This window comes from Pipistrellus hanaki, assembly GCF_964339955.1.
Source record: "Pipistrellus hanaki genome assembly, chromosome: 11".
Lineage (NCBI taxonomy): Eukaryota > Metazoa > Chordata > Mammalia > Chiroptera > Vespertilionidae > Pipistrellus > Pipistrellus hanaki.
This window is the reverse complement of record NC_140513.1, coordinates 39,860,773-39,880,976: the sequence shown is the minus strand read 5'-3', so window position 1 is coordinate 39,880,976 and position 20,204 is coordinate 39,860,773. Positions and strand designations below refer to the sequence as shown.

The 20,204-nt window shown below is 40.3% G+C and overlaps 1 protein-coding gene across 1 annotated transcript in view; it reads left to right on the top strand.

The window, feature by feature from the left end:
* PIP5K1B (phosphatidylinositol-4-phosphate 5-kinase type 1 beta) overlaps positions 1–20,204 on the top strand; it is a 280,318-nt gene that overhangs the window by 197,392 nt on the left and 62,722 nt on the right. The window contains exons 12-13 of the mRNA XM_084899520.1: positions 7,616–7,771; positions 10,317–10,461. Coding sequence (XP_084755646.1) covers positions 7,616–7,771; positions 10,317–10,461 — 301 coding nt within the window. The remainder of the gene's footprint in view (positions 1–7,615; positions 7,772–10,316; positions 10,462–20,204) is intronic.

Genomic DNA, 20,204 nt, shown 5'->3' with positions numbered 1-20,204 from the left:
ATAGTCAAACAATGATTTCAATAAATTTAAAGACTGAAATTATACAAAGAAGCTTTTTAAACCTATTTTAATTATAGTTAACATATAATAGATTAATTTCAAGTCTACAACATTGGGGTTCACCATTTTTATATCTTACAAAATGATTACCACAAGTCTAGTAACCATCTGACACAGTTATTATTTTTTAAATTTATTGGGATGACATTGATCAACATATTATAATATTGCTAGAGGCCAAGTGCACAAAATTTGAGCACAGGGAATAGTCCTCTCAGCCCAGCCTGTACCCTCTCCAATCCGAGACCCCTCGGGGGATATCTGACTGCTGGTTTAGGCCCAATCAATCCTGGACCGCTGGCTCCTAATCGCTCACCTGCTTGCCTTCCTGGTCACCTCTATCTGCCCCCGACTACCAGCCTAGTCGCCCCTAATGGCCCCCTCCCACCAGTCTGGTCACCTCATACTGCCCACCTGGCTGGCCTGGTCACCCCCAACTACCCCTCTCTGCCAGCCTGGTCACCCCTAACTGCCTCCTCTCCCCCCAACCCCCCGCCAGCTTGTTCACCCCCAACTGCCCACCTGCTGGCCTGGTCACCCCACGCAGCCTGCTTGTTAAGTAGTTTGGTTGTCCCTCACTAACCTCTCTGCCAGCCTTGCTGTAGGCAGCCATCTTGTGAAGGTGTGGTCAATTTGCATATTATTATTTTTATTATTAATTTTTTTTTTTTAGGATATATCTCAAGAAGAAGGATTAGGGGGTTAAAATGCACATAACTGCAGAGATAGATTATATCACTGTAGACTTCCAAAGCAGTCTGAACAATTCCAGCCCTTAGCCAGAATTATTCTTTGTAAATTATGCTATGCTGATAAGTAAAATATGTTATCTGATTGTTTTATTTGTGTTTCTTAAATACTGATGAAGTTCAATCATTAGTCATGTTTATTAGCCATTTGTCTTTCTCTTGAGAATTGAGCTCTATGATTTTGGCTCATTTATATTAGATGTTTATTTTTTCAAATAATTTATATGAATTCTACACAGTAATGATATCAATCCTTTTTTAACCTTTTTTAGTCTTAAGAAAAACTTTTGTCTCCCATTTGACTATCTTAAAATTGGTCTCAAATTGAGACCAATTAAATTTTCTAAGGTTTTTGTTTTGTTTGCTTGTTTGCCTAAGAGGAACTGGCCTGCAGGCCTGACTGACTAGAAACTAGTTGTCAAATTTTCAAGGAAGATTTTCTATCTTCCCTTACCCTTTTCCAAGACTGGAAAAACATAACTTTCCCATGCCCTGTTAGGTTTATGGACCATGTGGCCCCTGGTGTCCCAGCTTTAGTGAGTTTCCTCCCTCTTGGAAGGTTTGTTTCTTAGTAATATATAAATTAATGCTACAACCCATAGCATCTCCAAGTCCATGAAATATGGCATATGTTATAAATCTTCCCAGTTTGTGTAGTTTATCATGTTTTAATTTATCAAGTATTCTATTTCTCAAGTAGTCAAATCTATTTACTTTTTCCCATTTTGATTTGTAGTCTATTTTTATAACATCTTTACAGAGATATAATTCACATACCATGAAACTGACCATTTTAAAGTGTACAAGTCTGCAATCCTTAATATATTCACAAAGTCATGCAACCATCACCATTGTCTATTTTTAGAACATTTTCATTACTCCTCCAAAAGAAATCTCATAACTATTATGTTACTCTCCATCCTCTCTTCTTCCCAGCCCCTGACAATTTCTAGTTTATTTTTTTATCTTTCTGGATTTGCTTGTTCTGGATATTTTATATAAATGGAAGTATATAGCATGTGGACTTTGTGTTTGGCTGTTTTTACTTAGTATAATGTTTTCAAGGTTTAGTCATCTTGTGTTTTATTTTTATTTTTTATTGCTGAATAATATTCCATTTTATGGCTATACTCCATTTTGTTTATCCATTCAGTAGCGGATGGATATTTGCATTGTTCCTATTTTGGCTGTTATGAATAATGCAGTTATGAACATTCATGTACAAGGTTTTGTGTGGGCATTTGTTTTCGTTTCCCTTGGATATATGTCTAGGAGTAGAACTGCTATATCAGATGGTAACTCCATTTAACATTTTGAGGAACTGCCAAACTCTTTTCCAAGGCAGCTACATCATTTTTCAATCCCATCAGCAATATATGAGGGATCCAGTTTATCTACATCCTCCCAATATATGTTATTGTCTTTCTTTTGTTTTAGACATCCTAGTGAATATAAAGTGGTATCTCAATGTGGTTTTGATTTGCAATTCTTTAATGACTACTGGTGTTGAACATTTTATGTACTTATTGACCATTTATATTTTACTTGGAGAAATTTCTATTCAAATCCATTGCCCATTTCTTTTCTCAGTAAATGACTTTTACTATTATCTATATGTATAAAAGCCTAATATGCAAAGTGTCCTCTTGGGATTTCAACCAACCAGGAGTTCGATTGCTCACTATAACGTGTGCTGACCACCAGGGGGCAATGTGGAACAAAGGGAGGCCCCAGCCAACAGCCGTTAGGGACCCTACCCGTGCACAAATTTTACACACTGAGCCTCTGGTAGTGATGAATACTAGAACCCCAATTAAGGGACAGTCTCATCCATGCTCTGACTGCTTTGAATTAAGGTTTACAAAGTTTATTCTAACAAACCTCTTGTCTAACAGGTGAATAGTTGTCAAAGTTCTAAGACATTTCTGTCCTTGTGGCTTTCTCCATGTTTCATGTTTTGAGAAAGTTGTTATTTTTCCATATTTTAAAAACTGAGGAGCCACCTAAAATAATGTAGAAACAAATAGACCACACAAATAATACAGTGCCCACAAAAGGCCGAATTGAAAGAACCTAGAAAAAACTTCTTTGCCCATTTTTAGTTATTTGGCTTTTTATTGTTGATTATAAGAGTTCTTTATATGTAGCAGATATATGACTTACATATGTTGATTTAATCTTTAGTATGTGGTATGAGATAGGTCCAGCTTCATTCTTTTGCATGTGAACATTCAGTTGTACCAGCACCATTTGTTGAAAAAGCACCTATTACATTTCCCCCATTGAATTATCTTTGCTACCTTACTGAAAATCAGTTGTCCACAAATGTGAGGGCTTACTTTTAGATTCTCAAGTCTCATTGATCTCTATGCCTAACATATCCTTATACCAATACCATACTGTCTTGATTACTTCAGTGTTGTAAGTTTTGAAATCAGAAGTCTGAGTCCTTCATAAGCTTGAGTTCTTCTTCAAAACTATTTTAGCTATTCTGGGTCCCTTGGATTTCTGTATGAATTTTAGAAACAGCTTGTCAATATCTGCAAAAAAAAGGGGGGCGCAGCTGGTATTTTGATAAGGACTTTGTGTTGGATCTGAACATCGATTTAGGTGTATTGCCACCCTAGCAATATTAAGACTCCTTGAAGATAGATGTCTTTCTTTCTATTTAAGACTATCGATTTCTTTCAACAATGTTTTATAGTTTTCAGAGTACAAGTCTTGCAAGTTCATAATTTATTCTTAAGTATTTTTAATGTTGTTATAATGGAATTATTTTCTTAATCATTCTTTACAGTCATTCTTATGTTTACTCCCACACGCAGACACTCACCAATACCTAGTCTCTCTCTGAAACACGGAGGGTTCATCCCCTTCTTTCTTTCACAATGTCTCTAACTCAACCACTTTTTTTTGTGTCTGTGTGATTTTGGTTTTTGAAGGGTTTTTGCATCCAGTATGGCTCCCACATTGGTCTCTTGCCTCCAATCCTGTCCCCATTTAATCTAGTCTCCTCAACACTGCAGCCAGAGGGATCAACCAAAATATAAATGTTCTCTTGCTAATTACTAGTACCTGTTAAACCCTTTCATGGTTTGAAGAGGTGTTGAGGTTTTTTTGTTTGTTTGTTTGTTTGTTTTTTGTTTTTTATGTCCATGTATTCTCTGGTACATAAAATCCTTAATTTGGCTTCTGAGTCCCTTCAGTGTGACCTCTGTCACCTCATCCCATGCTGTACCCTATCCTCTAGGCTCTTGCAGCTCTGAGCTCCTGTCAGTTCCCCAGATGTGCCAGGCTGACTCCCATGTTTCTTCACATGCTCGTCCCCTTGTCTGTAGCTCTCTCTCCATCCTTCCCCTAGTCTTCCTTCAGGTCTCAGTTTAGCTGGTGCTTCTGCCGTGGAACTTACCATACTCGGCTATAAAAGCTGTTTTTCTGTTTCCCCACTAGACTATGAATTCCTTAAAAGTGTGACTCTGTCTGGTGCTCTCATATATACATATTTATTCCCAGCACCTGGCACATTTCCTGACACACTGTATGCACTCAATCATTATTTGATTAATAATCAGATAAATGAATGGGCTTTTTATCTACTTCCAGCATTTCAAGCAGTAGTAATTTAATTAGTAAGACTGACAAGTGAAAGTACAACTTCAAGATGTTTTATCAACCGTGATTAATTAAAACCTTTAATGCCTAAAGGCATACTTTGTAGATGAAAACTCTGCTGTCCTAACACCTGAAAACAGTACCTGGTTTTCAAGTTTCTTTTTTTTTTCAAATCACTTTGCTTAACCTTGTTTAAAAATACATACATATATATATATATATATATATATATATATATATATATATATATATATATTTGAGATAGAGAGAGGGGAAGGGAAGTAGGGAGGGAAAGAAAGGGAGAAACATCAATTTTTGAAAATATTTTTATTGATTTCAGAGAGCAATGAAGAGGGAGAGATGGAAAAATCAATGATGAGAGAGAATCATTGAGGGGCTGCCTCCTGCACACCCATGCTGGGGATTGAGTCTGTAATCTGGGCATGTGCCCTGGACCAGAATCGAATCCGGGACTCTTCAGTCCACAGTCCAACGCTCTATCCACTAAGCCAAACCAGCTAGGGCAGAAACATCAATTTGTTGTTCCACTTATTTAAGCATTCATTGGTTGATTCTTGTGAGTCCTGACCCGAGATAGAACCTGCAACCTTGGTAATTGGGAAGATGCTCTAACCAGTTGAGCTACCCAGTGCCTGTTTAACCTTCTTAAATCCATTAATCTCACCCAGACTTGAGTCATGCTGCCAATGTAATAATGTCTGCAAATTCCTATAAATTCTCCTGGAAATTTTAATCCCCATAATGTAGAAACCTCACTGAAATTCTCTACTTAGAATAATATGTCTAACTATACTAAAACTTAGTTTTCTGAAAGGACTAAGTAATACATTAATTTGTTAGAAATCAATTGTCCTAAGATTTTTAGGACAATAATTCATTCATTTAACCAACATTTGAGCACCTATTACATACCTGGTACTATGGTAAGCATTTGTAATATAGAAAGTCTGTTTTGAGTCAGGGATTGGACCATGTTATAGATTTATCATATAGCAAAGCAATGGTGATTAGTGTTTTTGCATACACTACTATAGGTACACAGAGAAAATTAAAACCAGTTCTTCCAAAAGAGCTTCCCAAAGAGAAGAATTTTTAAACAAAGTCCTGAAAATATAGGCCAATGTTCATTAGGAAAAGAGGCGAGAAGGGCATCTGGAGGAGAAGGAGCAGCATATGCAAAGACCCAGGGGTAGGTTCAGGGAATGGCAGATAGGTGAGCTGGAAAGCAGTAGGTGTAGAGGCTGCTGAGTGGCAGGATATAGAGCTAGAAATGAACATGGGAAACCTACCTACTTCCAGATAAGTGTTTTAGCCAAAGACAAAGCCAGGAGTTGCTGTGGCACAAAAGAAAGTAACCAGCTAACCCAAACCTATTGTTTTATTAAACATTTTTTAAAATAAATTAGTAGACACAGTTTTAAAGCAAAAGCCAGTGTATGGGATATTACTTCAGATGTGTAAAGCAAATGTGACCTCTGTTTGATAGGACCAGGAGGATAAGGAAAAATCATCTATTTGGGCCACTCATTTACTATGAAAATCAATTTTGATCTGTTTTGAAAATTTCCTTCCTTCAATGAAAAACAAACTCTAGTTTTATCTCCCCCCCCCCTTCACTTTAATTAGAAAATAGAATGCCAAGAGTGCTAGGAAATGAACCCCCAATTAGATAACTTAAGAAAAAAAGATGAGTCACCTGGGGTTTCATGATTTCTAGCTCGGTGACCTTAAGTAGGTCATGTTTCTGTTCTCAGTTTCTGGACCCATTGAAGGCCCCGTCTCGCTCAGACGACCATGTGGATAATTTGAAAATGTGAATGTTGGCTTCCAAACTCTAAAGCCCTCTACTTAAGTTATTTATGATGGTGATTATACTATAATGGTGATAAGACTCCTCATGGGACACATAAACTGTCCCTTTGCTTTCAGTGGAGAGATTGCCCTCTATGCTTCCCTCATCTGTGTGTCCCAGAGTCCTTCTCCAATTAAGTTCTTGCAAGCTGCCTATGGGAAGGCCTCAGATAAGCAGTGCAATCTACTCTCTGAAATTCCCAAAGCCAAACACGATTATTGTAATTCATCTGCTGTCAACTTACCCCTATAAGCAAACCTCAAGGAGGAGAGACACTGCCAAAATCAAGTTTAAGGGACAGCAAAACATAAATAAGCCTCAACTTCCCTCTTCCCTACCCTCCAAGGAAATTCTATAACATGGAAAGCCATGAAGAATTATGGCAGCAAAGAGTAAATGTAACCCTGGCTGGGGTGGCTCAGTGGTTGACAGTTAAACCATGCACCAAAAGGTTGCTGGTTCAATTCCTGGTCAGGGTACATGCCTGGGTTGCAGGCTTGATCCCCAGTAGGAGGAAATCGATGTTTCTCTCTCTCCCTGTCCTCCCTTCCTCTCTATTTAAAATCAGTAAAAACACACCTTTTAAAAAAGCTGCAGCCAAAGCAGCGCCACCTGATGTATCAGAAATAAAGTCACAGCCTTTGTGAGCGTGGCTGATGGGGAAGTATATTTGCTTTGGTTCATGTTCCCAAGGCACTCCTGAGATTGTAGAATACTGTTATACAAACATGGGGAGTGAATTATACATCTGACATAACCATGACCTAGAAAAGACCCAAAGGGCAGGAAATTTCAGTGGGAAGTTGCTACGAAAAAAAAGCAACCGGAAGTAACTTGGCTAAATTGGGCAACATGAGTATAAGATTAATATTGGCATGGCTAGGAATTCCCAGTCCCAAGTTAATAAAACTAGGGTCATGAGAATTCTCCCTTAGCTTACCATCTGCGTTTACCCACCCATCCAGCCTCCTCCCAGCAGTGAAAAAAAAAAAAAAAAATTGCTTGGAGGAGGAAAAATAACTAGTTAGCAACAAACCATTTAAATTTCATCTCAAATAAGACTTTTCATTTTAAAATCTGGGGAGACTTGCAACTCGAATTTATCCCAGGATATTCTGAATTAGGTTAAGTCATTTTGAACAAATGAAATTGCCAAAACACAATTTCATTTCCCTTTCCTCATGGATATAAACCAAAGTTTCTTGCATGCTACTCAAATAATTACTAAAACGTTAATAATAATCAAAATGTTAATAAATAAAATATTAACGTGGCCTTAAAATAAGTGTCTTCCTTTGTCTCTCCTTTTTCCCTTGTCTAGCTCTGAAGGCCTCACCTTCTAAAAAACGGTGCAATTCCATCGCCGCCCTGAAGGCGACATCGCAGGAGATTGTGTCCTCCATGAGCCAAGAATGGAAAGAGGAGAAGCAGGATTTGCTGACAGAAGGGCAGAGCTTCAGCAGCCTGGATGAAGAAGGTAAAGATATGTAACTTTAAAGCAAAAGAAAGAAAACATTCTTGTGATTTTATTTATACATGGAAACTCACAGCAGGAAGCTTACAGAATGCCTACTCTAAAAAACAAAGCCCATTATATAATCTTAAAGGGTATATACAGTATGTTACAGGTAACACAAAATGTTTAAAACACATAAACAGTTTAACATATGATATATGGAATAAATAAATTCAAATACAGTAAAATATTAAAGCAAGATCTCTAATCCCACTACCTCAAGGTAACACATCTGAACATTTTGGTGTTTTTACTACTAGACCTTGTTCTATGTGTGAATATATATTTTTTTCAAACAAATATACACATTAAATACATAAAAGCAAATACTTATACATACAATCACAGTGTAAGAAGTTACCAATTTATTTAGGTCCTCTTTAATGAATTGAATCAGTTTTATTATTTTCTCTTTGCATGTCGTACCTAACTCTTGTTAGATTTATCCCAAAATTGAGCAACTTGAGTATAAGATTAAACATGGGCATGATAAGGAATTCCCAGTCCCAAATTAATAAAACTAGGGTCATGAGAATTCTCCTTAGTTTACCAATCCCCATTCAAATTCTAAATCCCAAACATTACACTCATGTGGTAGTGCCTATTAGGATCAATTTCCATTCATTCACACTTCCTGGAAATACCTAATTTTGAGTACATTGTGCCTATAACGGAATGCCAGAAACACCTTCCAGTCATACTGTTTTTTTTTATTATTGTCTGTTTTAGTTTAGTTTCGGAGAGTAATTAAAAAGAATTCGCGGTAAAGCCTGGTGACACCAGTTAACAACACTCTATTGCATAAGTGAAGGTTGCTAAGAGAGTAGATCTTAAAAGTTCTCATCACAAGAAGAAAAATGTTGTCACTATGGGTCATGGGTTGTAGCTAAGGGTATTAACTAAACTTCTTGTGTTTCTCATTTTGTAGTATGCACATATATCAAATCATTATGTTGTACACCTAAAGCTAGTGCAATGTTAAATGTCAGTTCTATCTCAATAAAAATTTAAAAATGAAATACCTACCTAGGCTAAAAAAACCCCACGTGAGCCCAACCACAGAACTTTAAGAATAAGACTGGTCCACCCATTATGCTCGCTCTCTGGGCACTCCCAGGTCTCCTTTTAGAGGAGCTCTGTTCTGGGTGACCATCCTTTATTTAAAGGACTGTCTCTGACAGGCTGGCCAATAATGGATGTACAGTTATGTAAAGTTTAGGATAAGATGATTTTAAATATGTGGAATCTAATGAACAAAATAAGCTGTTGAACAAAATAAATCTAGAGACATAGAAGCATGGAACAGACTGATGAATCTCAGAGGGAAGCAGGGAGGCAGGAGCGGGTGGGAAGAGATTAACCAAAGAGCTTATATGCATGTTCACACAACCCATGCACACAGACTATAGTGCCGTGAAAGCCTGGAGGGAGGGGGAGAAGCAAGAGGGGTTAATGGGGGAACGAAGGGGGGCCATTTGTAATACTTTCAACAATAAATATAAATTTTTTAAAAAGAAGAAGAAGAAGAAGCCCTGACCAGTTTGGCTCTGTAGATAGAGTGTCGACTTGTGGACTCAAGGATCCCAGGTTCGATTCTGGTCAAGGGCATTTATCTTGGTTGTGGGCACATCCCCAGTAGGAGGTGTGCAAGAGGCAGCTGATCAATGTTTCTCTCTCCTTGATGTTTCTAACTTTCCCTCTCCCTTCCTCTCTGTAGAAAATCAATAAAATATAAAATATATATATTTTAAAAAAGGAAATACATATTTAAAAAAAAGAAAATGATGCAGATTCAAAAATTCACATCAAATCTTGAGAGTAGGCATGGGTCACTCCTCAGCCTTGAGTATTCCACTTTCCTGCTGAGGGAGATCTCTTGGCTAAGTATTTTCATAGACATTTACATAAGAATTACAAAAGAATTTTCTCATTTTTAAAAAGGCAGCCTTACTGCTGAAATGTGATGTCAAGAAGAGCCTGGGATAGTGTTCAAAGATGTGTGGCCTCCAATGTGGTTCAAGTATAACTAGCTAGCTGTAACGTGTACAATAAGTTTCCTGGCTCTTACAAGGTCTCAGTCCTTAGATCTAAATTGAGAATCACAGATACGTGCATAGCCTGGGGAGGGAAATCAGATTTGCTTTTGTGTTTCTACGTTTGCCAATCATCCTTTCAATCTCTGTTGAATTATCTCCTGAAGCCCCTAGGAGCTTTGTATGTCATCTTTGGAAACAGTAAATCACTTCATTAGATTTTTTAAAGAGCATTCATAATGTCATTTCCATACGCCACTTTGTAAATTAATGCAATTTCCTTCCTGTTTAACCTGTTTGCAAGGAACTATTTTGCATTTCTGCTGCAGTTCAGAGGAGCTCAGTTAATTCATAACTTAATTTGCAGCCTAATAAAGTAAAATGAATGATTTTGACTTGTTCCAACGGTTATAGACACGAAAGCTGCATTTCTTACGGAGATTCATGATGTGTGTGTTGCTTCTGTTCCCCAGCGCTGGGATCCCGGCACAGGCCCGACCTGGTGCCCAGCACACCGTCCCTGTTTGAAGCTGCTTCCTTGACGACCACCATCTCATCCTCTTCCTTATATGTCAATGAACAATATCCACACGACAGGACGACGCTGTATTCAAACAGGTAATAAATACTTGGCGCGATCAAATTGCCGCACTGGCTGTTACCACATCAACATCACAACTAGATCACTATCTCTGAATGAGAACATGCCGTCCCTCACAACCAGGATGTGCCTGTCACCTGCTCCGTAAGTAAAACGTTGGTTGATTTTCACTGTGGCAAGAAATACACCTTAGGGAAAAAAACTCCACTGATTTTTCTTATGTTAATCATTATGTTTGGTTCTGTGGAAGAAGACAAATCTTTCATCATTTTTATTTTAATGATTTTTAAATTTATTTTTTAATTACAGTTAATGTGCAATATTACATTAGTTTCTGGCATACAACATAGCGATTAGATATTTATATACCTTGCAAAGTGATTACCCTGGTAAGTCTAGTACCCATCTGGCACCATAGATAGTTATTACAGTATTATTGACTAGATTCCCTGTGCTGTACTTTACATCCCCATATCTATTTTTATAATTGCCAGTTTGTACTTTTTAATCCCTTCACCTTTTTTACTTATCCCCTTAAACCTCTCCCATTTGGCAACCATATGTAAGTGAAATCCTATGGCATTTGTCTTTGACTGAGTTATTTCTCTTAGCACAATACCCTCTAGGTTCATCCATGTTATCACAAACAGCAAAATAATTATTTGTTATTGCTGAGTAATTTTCCATTATGCATAAAAACATATATATATATGTGTGTGTGTGTGTGTGTGTGTGTGTATATATATATATATATATATATCACATCTATTGATGGATGCGAGATTACTTCCCTATTTTAGCTGTTCTAAATAATGCTGCAGTGAACATATGAATGAATGTCTGTTCAAATTAGTATTTGGATTTCTTCAGATAACTACCCAGGGGTGGAAATGCTGGGTCAAATGATAGTTCTGTTTTTAGGTGTTTAAGAATTTCCATAATGTTGTCCATAGTAGCTACATCAATTTCCAATTTTGCCAATAGTGCAGAAGGGTTCTCATTTCTTCACATCCTTACCAGCACCTGCTGTTTTTTTATTTATTGATGATACCATTCTGATGAATGCAAGGTATATCTCATTGTGGTTTTAATTTGCATTTCTTTCGTGATTAGTGATGCTGAGAATCTTTTCATATGTCTGTTGACCACCTGTATGTCCTCTCTGGAGACATGTCTATTCAGGTCATCTGCCCATTTTTTAATGTGATTATTTGGAGTGTTTTTTGCTGTTAAGTTATATAAGTTGCTTAATCTGTTTGGGATATTAACCCCTTATAGGATGCATCAATTAGGAATATCTTCTCCCGTTCAGTAGGTTTTCTTTTCATTTTGTTGAAGGCTTCTTTTACTATGCAAACACCTTTTAGTTGATGTAGTCTCATTTGTTTATTTTCTCTCTCTCTCTCTCTCTCTCTCTCTTTTTTTTTTTTTTTTTTTTTAGTAATTTCTTATGAATACATTTTTTAAGCAAGCAATCTGGGTTAATATTGCAGAGCTAGCTGCAAAGATATTTGAATACTCTCTTTTCATATGAGTGACATTAGTGACTTGAGTAGACAGAATAATGCCCCCAAAAATTGTTCACACCCTAATCCCCAGAACCCATGACTATATTACCTTATATAGCAAAAGTTCTTTGCCAATTTGATTAAGTTCAAGGTCCTGAGGTGGGAAGAGTAACCTGAATAATTCAGAGAGGTCAGTTGTAATCACTGGGGCCTTAAAGGAGGAAGACAGGAAGATGAGTGTCAGAGAAGGAGATGCGATGCCCGAGCAGAGGTCAAAGAAAGAGGGAACTTTGACGATGAGGCAGTTGCTGGCTTTGGAAGTGGAGGAAGAGGCCATGAGCTAAGGAATGCAGGCGGAATCTAGAAGCCAAAAAAAGGCAAGACAACTCATTCTGCCTTAGAGCCTCCACAAAGGAACATAGGACATCTATCTACCAGCATTGTAAGATAATAAATTTTTATTGTTTTGTGCCTCTACGATTATGATAATTTGTTACAGCAGCAATGGGAAACTAATACAGTGACTCTCAAACACTTAATGTAAATTTGAGCATTGAGGTGGGTTAGATAGGAAATTAATTCCTTAGACATTTTTTCCTTTTCAAACAGAATGTTCCCAAACGTTGTTTCTAGAAATAGAAAATATTTTCACAAAGAGGTCACAACACTGTCTGTGGGGTTAGCTGTTTTATGTTTTCTGTTTTTACATACACAGTTTTATAATCAGCTTTTATTGGAGGACAGGGACTACTATGTACAGACTCTCAGTAATTATCTGTTAAATACTGAACAAGTTCTCGTTGAAATCTAGCTCTCGAGAATCGAGATCAAATTTGTGCAGGTAAAGTGCTTCATTTTCCACCTTCAGGCTAGCAGCTTGATTCATTCGATATGGTAGATTCATTTTTAATATATGCATATTTATAGATTCTAGCTCGGTCCTTTGGCAAGTGAAGGCTTGGAGCTTCTGTAGAAATGCTTTTTTTGTTGCTGTTTCTTTCTCTCTCGGTTGGATACAGGTTAGGTGGCAGCAGGTGAGGCAGCCAGGCTAGGTCTAGAGAAGCGGAACAAATCACCAGTGAGCCACAAATCTCAGCTGGGCTGCAGTTTGGATAGCTCTGTGGGAAGGCCAACAAATAAGGCTCCATCACAAATTATCCAGCTTGCCTGAACTGCAAAAGTGATTTGGTTAGCTTCCTTGGATTAGAAAAATTTAAGGTGACGTAAACTTATACGAATGTGTACTTTGACTGTTCAAATTTGGTATGTAAATTAGTCAAGCAACTGGTAGGTGTGTTTTTATCTGCAAGGTCCAGCTGCACACCATTCTTTTGCTCTCAGATGTAAATAGACTCGAAAGATGGTTGAAAAGTCACAGGAAGTTCTTTGCAGGGTCAAAACAATTCTCATATGAAGCCGTGGTGGTGACTTATGGTTTGCTTCTGTTCTCATTATCACGGTCAATTGGGGATGCTATTAAATTATTTCAGAACTTTCAGCACAAAAATTAAAGGGTTTTGTTTGTTTGTTTTGGTGTCAGCGGTTGTATGTAGTTAGGTATCCAGTGTTGGTCTGAGCCTTAGACTCTAAGGTATTCAACTCTTGAAGATTTATAAGGTTCTCTCAGGCTGCGACACTGCCTCCTGCTGACCCCCAACTCTCCTGGCCAGTGTGGGAGCCCCTGGTGCATGCCCTACCTCTGTGTGCTCCGGGCCGTGGTGGAATTCTTGGTCCTTTTATTTATGCTGACACCGGTTATTTATTTGAATATGGAAAGCATAAATGTTCTATGTTTTCTCTTTTGTTTTGTTGTTGAAATGAATAGTTTGAAATACGTCTTCTTTGGCATTGTATGATATCTCCAAGATGCAATTTCACAACTGTCAGCCTAGGTTGGGTTCAGTGACAACAGGAAACAATTCTGTCTTACTCAGAAAGGGATCTGATGGAGGGAAGTGAGTGCTGACAAACTGCGGAAAGGCTTAGGGTGTGCGCCCCGGCTGGACATCAGGAATCGGCCCTGAGCACACCCCCCAGCTGGCCCGCCAGCAGCCTTGCAGCCTTCGCCACAATCAATGGGTGCCCTGCTAGTAATGCAAGCCAAGGAAAAGCATTTTGGCGAACCCAGAATGTTTTAAGATAAGCTCACATTTGAGAATTAAGCAGTTTCACGAAAATACCCAAATTCTTTTGAAAAACCACTAGCTTTGGCCCAGCCGACATGGCTCAGTGATTGAGCGTCAACCTATGAACCAGGAGGTCATGGTTCGATTCCCAGTCAGGGCACATGCCAGGGTTGTGAGCTCGATCCCCAGTAGGGGGCGTACAGGAGGCAGCCGATTAATGATTCTCATCATTGATGTTTCTTCCTCTTCCTTTCTGGAATCAATAAAAATATATAAGAGGGGAGAGAGAGAGAGAGACAGACAGACAGACAGACAGACACACACCACGAGCTTTGGCACCACCTGGCTACATTTGGTCCTGGTATTGCTCCACTGAGGGGAGAAGCATGAACCCTCCAGCTCACTACCCTCTGCTTCAGTCACCCCCGCAGTTGCCTGCCTGTGAGTATTTCAGCTGTTAGCCTTAATGGAGAGGAGACCGAGCCTCATAGCTTACCCACTGCCTTAGGGAAGTAGGATGGGAAAGGTGCAGGAAAGACACAAAGGTGCTAAGAACCCTCAAGTCAAATCATGGCGTCACAACTCCTGAGAACCAGTATTCCTGTTTCTCCCACTTACCGTGTCCGACCCTGACTACTCCACAGGGAAACCTTACCAGCAAACTGAAGAGAAGTGATCAGATGTGGTTTCTATCCTATCTTCCTTGACAGCCCTCCTAGCCCTCATGGTATCTCTTGATGCAACAAATGCAAAGGATTCCAAACCTCATCTAGCCTGCTAGGGTTTAACCTCTAATCCCAGAGCCCGCAAAGGAAGTGGAGTATCGATAGTATCATTCACATCGGGGTTGTTCTCTTTATTTATGAATCATTTATTTTCTGTTAAGGCCAAGTGGTTGTTTTCCTTTTGAACATTATGCTATATATATCTCTGCACTTTAATCAGCTGTAAGTACTTCAACTAGCAGTTGTCATTCCACCCGTCTTCTTTGAATCCTTGACTTTGAAAGGTGTTGATTAATGCCTGGATGGCTCCACTCCAGAATTGCATCCTGCAGCGAGAAAGTGCTGTCCTTAGAATTGTTCCTTTTTAAAAAGGATTATTCTTTGTAACTTCAAAATCTCCAGTGGCGATCCATTCTTTCTCTTTCTAAGTGGACTTCAAAAATGGAGTAGGAAGCAAAGGAAAACGGCGCCATGTTTGAAGCACCTGCTGACCCTGACGACTGGGAGCACGAATCTCCAGGTTTCACCATGCAGTTCGGGGTCAGAGTGTGCGCTTCACAGGAACGAAGACAAACTGTTGTGGCTACACACTTCCCAGGCAAATAGTGGGCTTAACATTCTGAATTTTTGATCCTTGGCTTTTCTTTCATGGTAGGAACTTTGCTCTTTTAAAGGAGGTATGCATTGAGCACTGAGAAAGGCAGAGGCAAATAAAGTGTTCTATCTCTAAGTTAAGAACAATTTGATGTGGAAATTGGCTAGGCTCATGAATATTAATTCTTTTCATGATTTCCTGCACAGTTGGTAGCAAAGCTAAAGCTCTGATTATGCATAAGGATCAAAAGCCCTGCTGCATTCCAATGTATTTCTACTTCACCATCAAAGGTGTCCTCACCGACATGGCCATGCTGTTCCATCTCCTGCTTTGCTGGTGGCTGTTCCCATGGTGGGCTCACCCTGGAGACACTGAGAACGCTGTGAGAAGGGTCAGTGGTCAGAGGAAAAGTCCCTGCTCATTTGCACACAGAGGGACAGAGGGCAAAGGCTTCCTAAAGGATGACTCCAATGTCCCAGGACTCAGAGGCGAAGCCAGTGGATCGGACCGCAGCTCTGTGCCCCTTCCTTCCTGCTGAGAGAGGATTATAGACCCAGGAGATGGGGTGAACAGTTGTCTCTAGCCACAAACCCTTCCCCTCAAACTGCTTACCACTCGCATTTAATGGATGGCACACAAATAGAGCCATCCATCTGTAAAGTTCAGAGGACCCATTATCACACAGACTTAAGGAAGGAGAAATGCAGAGCTATGCATTATGTGACCTCTCCAAGGTCACAGGATGTGCTAAGGGGACGTAAACCAGAGCGCAGGTCTCTGGGGCCCAAGCCTCTGTCCTTCCCTCTGTTCCACTCTTTCCTCATGGCCTCCAGGTCCTTCTGCCTCTGCTTGTTGTGTGTGCTGTGCGCAGAGTTGGTTGGTTTTGTTCTTCTCCCTAACATGAATCCTGGCCCTGTGTTTGAGCCATTTTTTGTGGTTTCATAACTGAAATATTCCCAGTGGGCAAAGTGGTGGGTTTAAGTCAGTGTCTACCTATGGTGTTTATCCTAGAAGTCACTGGCTAAGTTTCCTTCTTAAAAGCATTATGGCTGTGGGAGACTTTTTTTTTTTTTATCATCGTACTAGTCAAACCATTAATAATAATTTAATAATTACAACAACTACAACAATAGCTAATTATTGGACCATATTAAGAGTCGGTGTTAAGTTTCTTACATGAATGAGGTTGCTTAATCCTCACAGCAGCCCTGAAAATAAACCCTGACATTGTGTTTATTTTCTCTAGCTGACAGATGAAGGGTGTTTTTACAGCATTAGGTAACTTCCCTGAGGTCAGATGGCTAAAATGTAGAGCCATGGTCTCTGCCCTCAGCACTGACATAGAATCAAAGGCTCGGCCTCAGCTATTCGATGGCTGTCCCCATCCACATAGTCACAAAGAGGACTTTCAGGTGATGCTTTTAATGGAAATGCAGTCATATCCACACAAGTGCTCTTTCTCTTCATTCATTTGCCTTTGTCTTTTCCCCCTGTAATTTGAGTGAGGATTTTCACTTTCCAAGATGTGAGAGACTGGCTGTGCTCAAACACTCCAAATAAGGCACATTAATTTCAATTCACAAAAAACCTAAGACAGCTATTTCCTCAAGGTTTTGTTGTTGTTAAGTCTTCACCCAAGGATATTTTCCCATTGATTTTATTTTAGAGAGAGTGGGAGGGAAGGGGGAGAGACAGAGAGAGAACTATTGATGTGAAAAGGACACGGTGATTTGTTGCTTCCTGCACACACCCCACCAGGGCCAGGGATCGAGCCTGCAAACTAAGGTACATGCCCTTGATGGCAATGGAACTGGGGACCCTTCAGTCCACAGGCTGATGCTGTATCCACTGAGCCAAACTGGCTAGGGCTATTTCCTCACGTTTTTATTTCCAGTTCCACAGGTGGACACCAAATGTTCCATGATCATTGAGAAGAGACTTTTGTTAGATATGTTTCGGCTTGATTTAGAAAACTATCTTCTGTTGACATAGTAAGGTTGGCAGGACATTTATTACTACAAAATGAAGGGAGAAGAAAGTTGGTTGCAAGAAGTTTGTACTAACTCCAATTCTCTAACCATAACCTCAGGGAGGGGCAGTGCGGGCTTGCAGTGCCTGTTATAAGCACAGCAGCCACCTGCTGTGCCTACCTGCCAGCCAGGGACTGGCCCCTCAGAAGGCTCTGCAGGCCTCCTGCCGATGCCGGGATTATATCTGACCTCTCCAGACTCTGTGCATTTGTGCTTCTTATCTGGTTACTCCAACCATGCACACAGCCTTCTTACCACCTCAGCCCCTCCTGGGGCTGGGTCTTTCTCTTGCATTTCAATGATTATAAGTCATTAGTTCGATTATTAGCCCTCAGGCTGCCGAACCTAGCTACCTAGCATTGGCCAAGTCACTTTACCTTTATGGGCTGGTTTCCTCATTTGTAAAATATGGATTATTATGAAATGGCCATCAGAAAGTGTTTATAATGCTGGGCACACAGTAAACACATCAGAGTATTTGTTAAAATAACCAAGTGATCTCAGATCGTAACACTGTGCAGCTTTCTGGTAAGTTCCACTGGAAAGGGCAAGAAGGGTTTGCCTTGGCAATAAGCCATGCAGAGTACTTCATTAGTTCTAAAAACATTTCAGTCAAGGAAGCAGAAAGCACATTTGGAATTTCAGAGAAATTAGTAAAGGGAATTGGTTAGGGCAGTGGTCGGCAAACTGCGACTCACGAGCCACATGCAGCTCTTTGGCCCCTTGAGTGTGGCTCTTCCACAAAGTACCACAGCCTGGGTGAGTCTATTTTGAAGAAGTGGCGTTAGAAGAAGTTTAAGTTGAAAAAGTTTGGCTCTCAAAAGAAATTTCAATCATCGTACTGTTGATATTTGGCTCTGTTGACTAATGAGTTTGCCGACCACTGGGTTAGGGAGTGTGGGGAGGCTGGCAGCATGAAAAGGGGAAGGGGAGAGACCCAGGTAAGTAGCTGCAGGAGGCGGCCATCACCTAGGTCCTAGAAGCATGAAGGCGGGCCCCACCTGGGGACTGGCTGCCACCTTAGTGGCAGGGACAGAGGTAGAGGATATACTTACCTGGTAAAGAGCTGGGATAGTGGCGGGGACACAGCTGCCTCCAGAGACACCAGCCAAAGAAGGAAAGAAAAAAAATGAATAAGAGGCCCAGAGGCTTCCTCCCTCCCACCTGCTCCTCTCCTGGGTTCTGGCACCCGCACAACCTGGCCAAGGAGCCTGAGGAATGCCCTGGTGACTCTCGGCCCCAGCCTTGCAAAGCAGAGTTGAAACCGGATATAAATAATAGCCACAGTCCATAGAGCAGAAACTAGATAGATGTAAGGTCTTTACAAAAAAGATTTGCAAAGGTCACAGCTGTACAAAGGGAGAATGTGTGTGCAAGCACAGGCATTGATTTAAGGAATCACTTCCTAATAAATGAGGCAGGTTTTTTCACCGTGCCAAGGTGAAAGAGCAGTAGAAAGTAGCTGTAATTTTTTTAAATGGTCTATGCCATTAGAGACTTCAGTTTTTACCAATAAGTCTCTCTGGCAGTCAGCAATGCTCTCCCGGGTGATGCACTGGAGTAGATCATAAGTATTCATAGGGATGTTTGAGCTAATTCCAGGCAGGTAGCATAGACCAAAAGGTTCTTCAGCTCCAGCATCCACAGAGAGAGACAGGACCCCACACCACCCCAGCTCATCAACGGATTACCACTCAGCCTAGAACACACACACGGCAGAGAGATGGTTTTGCTTCCATTCTTCTTACAGTGAAGGATTTAATCAAGTTTCCTCCAGCGTCAGGAAACTAGGTCAGCAAGCAAGGGATGATACAGATTTGGGGGAGACTAACACTCCTTAGGGCCCTGAAGCAGAAACCTGCTTTGTTACAGGTGAACCTAAGCGTGGGGCATATCTTTCCACTTGTGGTGAGGGCACTGCAGAGAACACTGGAGCCTGGTAGAAGTTCTATAATATGCCTGTTAGTTTAGCTTTCCACCCCAACCCCAGAAAAAAGGGGGGAAAAAATCACATGATTCTCCCCCATTGATTATATTTTAAGAGAGTGGGAGGGAAGGGGAGAGACAGAGAGAGAATTATTGATATGAAAGGGACACATTGATTTGTTCCTTCCTGCACACACCTAACCAGGGCCAGGGATCGAGCCTGCACTTGGATTTAATAGATGCTTTCTTTTTCTTTTTTAAAAATTTTAGAATTCTGAAGTTACTACAGGCCCAATGCCTGACATTTGTGCACTTGAGGCGGGGTCCCTCAGCCCAGCCTGTTCCCTCTCTCAGTCGTGACCCCTCAGGGAATGTCTGCCTGCCGGCTTAGGTCCACTCCCCACAGGGTCCTTAGCACTGTCGTGGAGGCAGAAGAGGCTCCCACCACTGCAGCTGCACTCACCAGCCTGAGTCCGGCTCTTGGCTGAGCGGAGCTCCCCCTGTTTGAGCTCACTGATGACCAGGGGGCAGCTCCTGTGTTGAACATCTGCCCCCTGGTGGTCAGTGCATGTGATAGCAACCGGTTGTTCCACCGTTTAGTCGATTTGCATATTAGCCTTTTATTATATAGGATTAGCTTTTCAAATTATCCCCCATATGTTTTGGCATGGGCAGAAAATTGAAGTGAATTTTTCAGATATCTGATGTTTTATGAAGAATAATTTAGGACTCAACATTCATTCAAAGAAAGCTTGTTTGTGTGTGTGTTGTTTGTGTGAATTGGTAATATTTCTAGGTGCTTTTTGTACATTATTAAGATTTATGGGGGGTTGGGGGGGGGTGGCAAGTG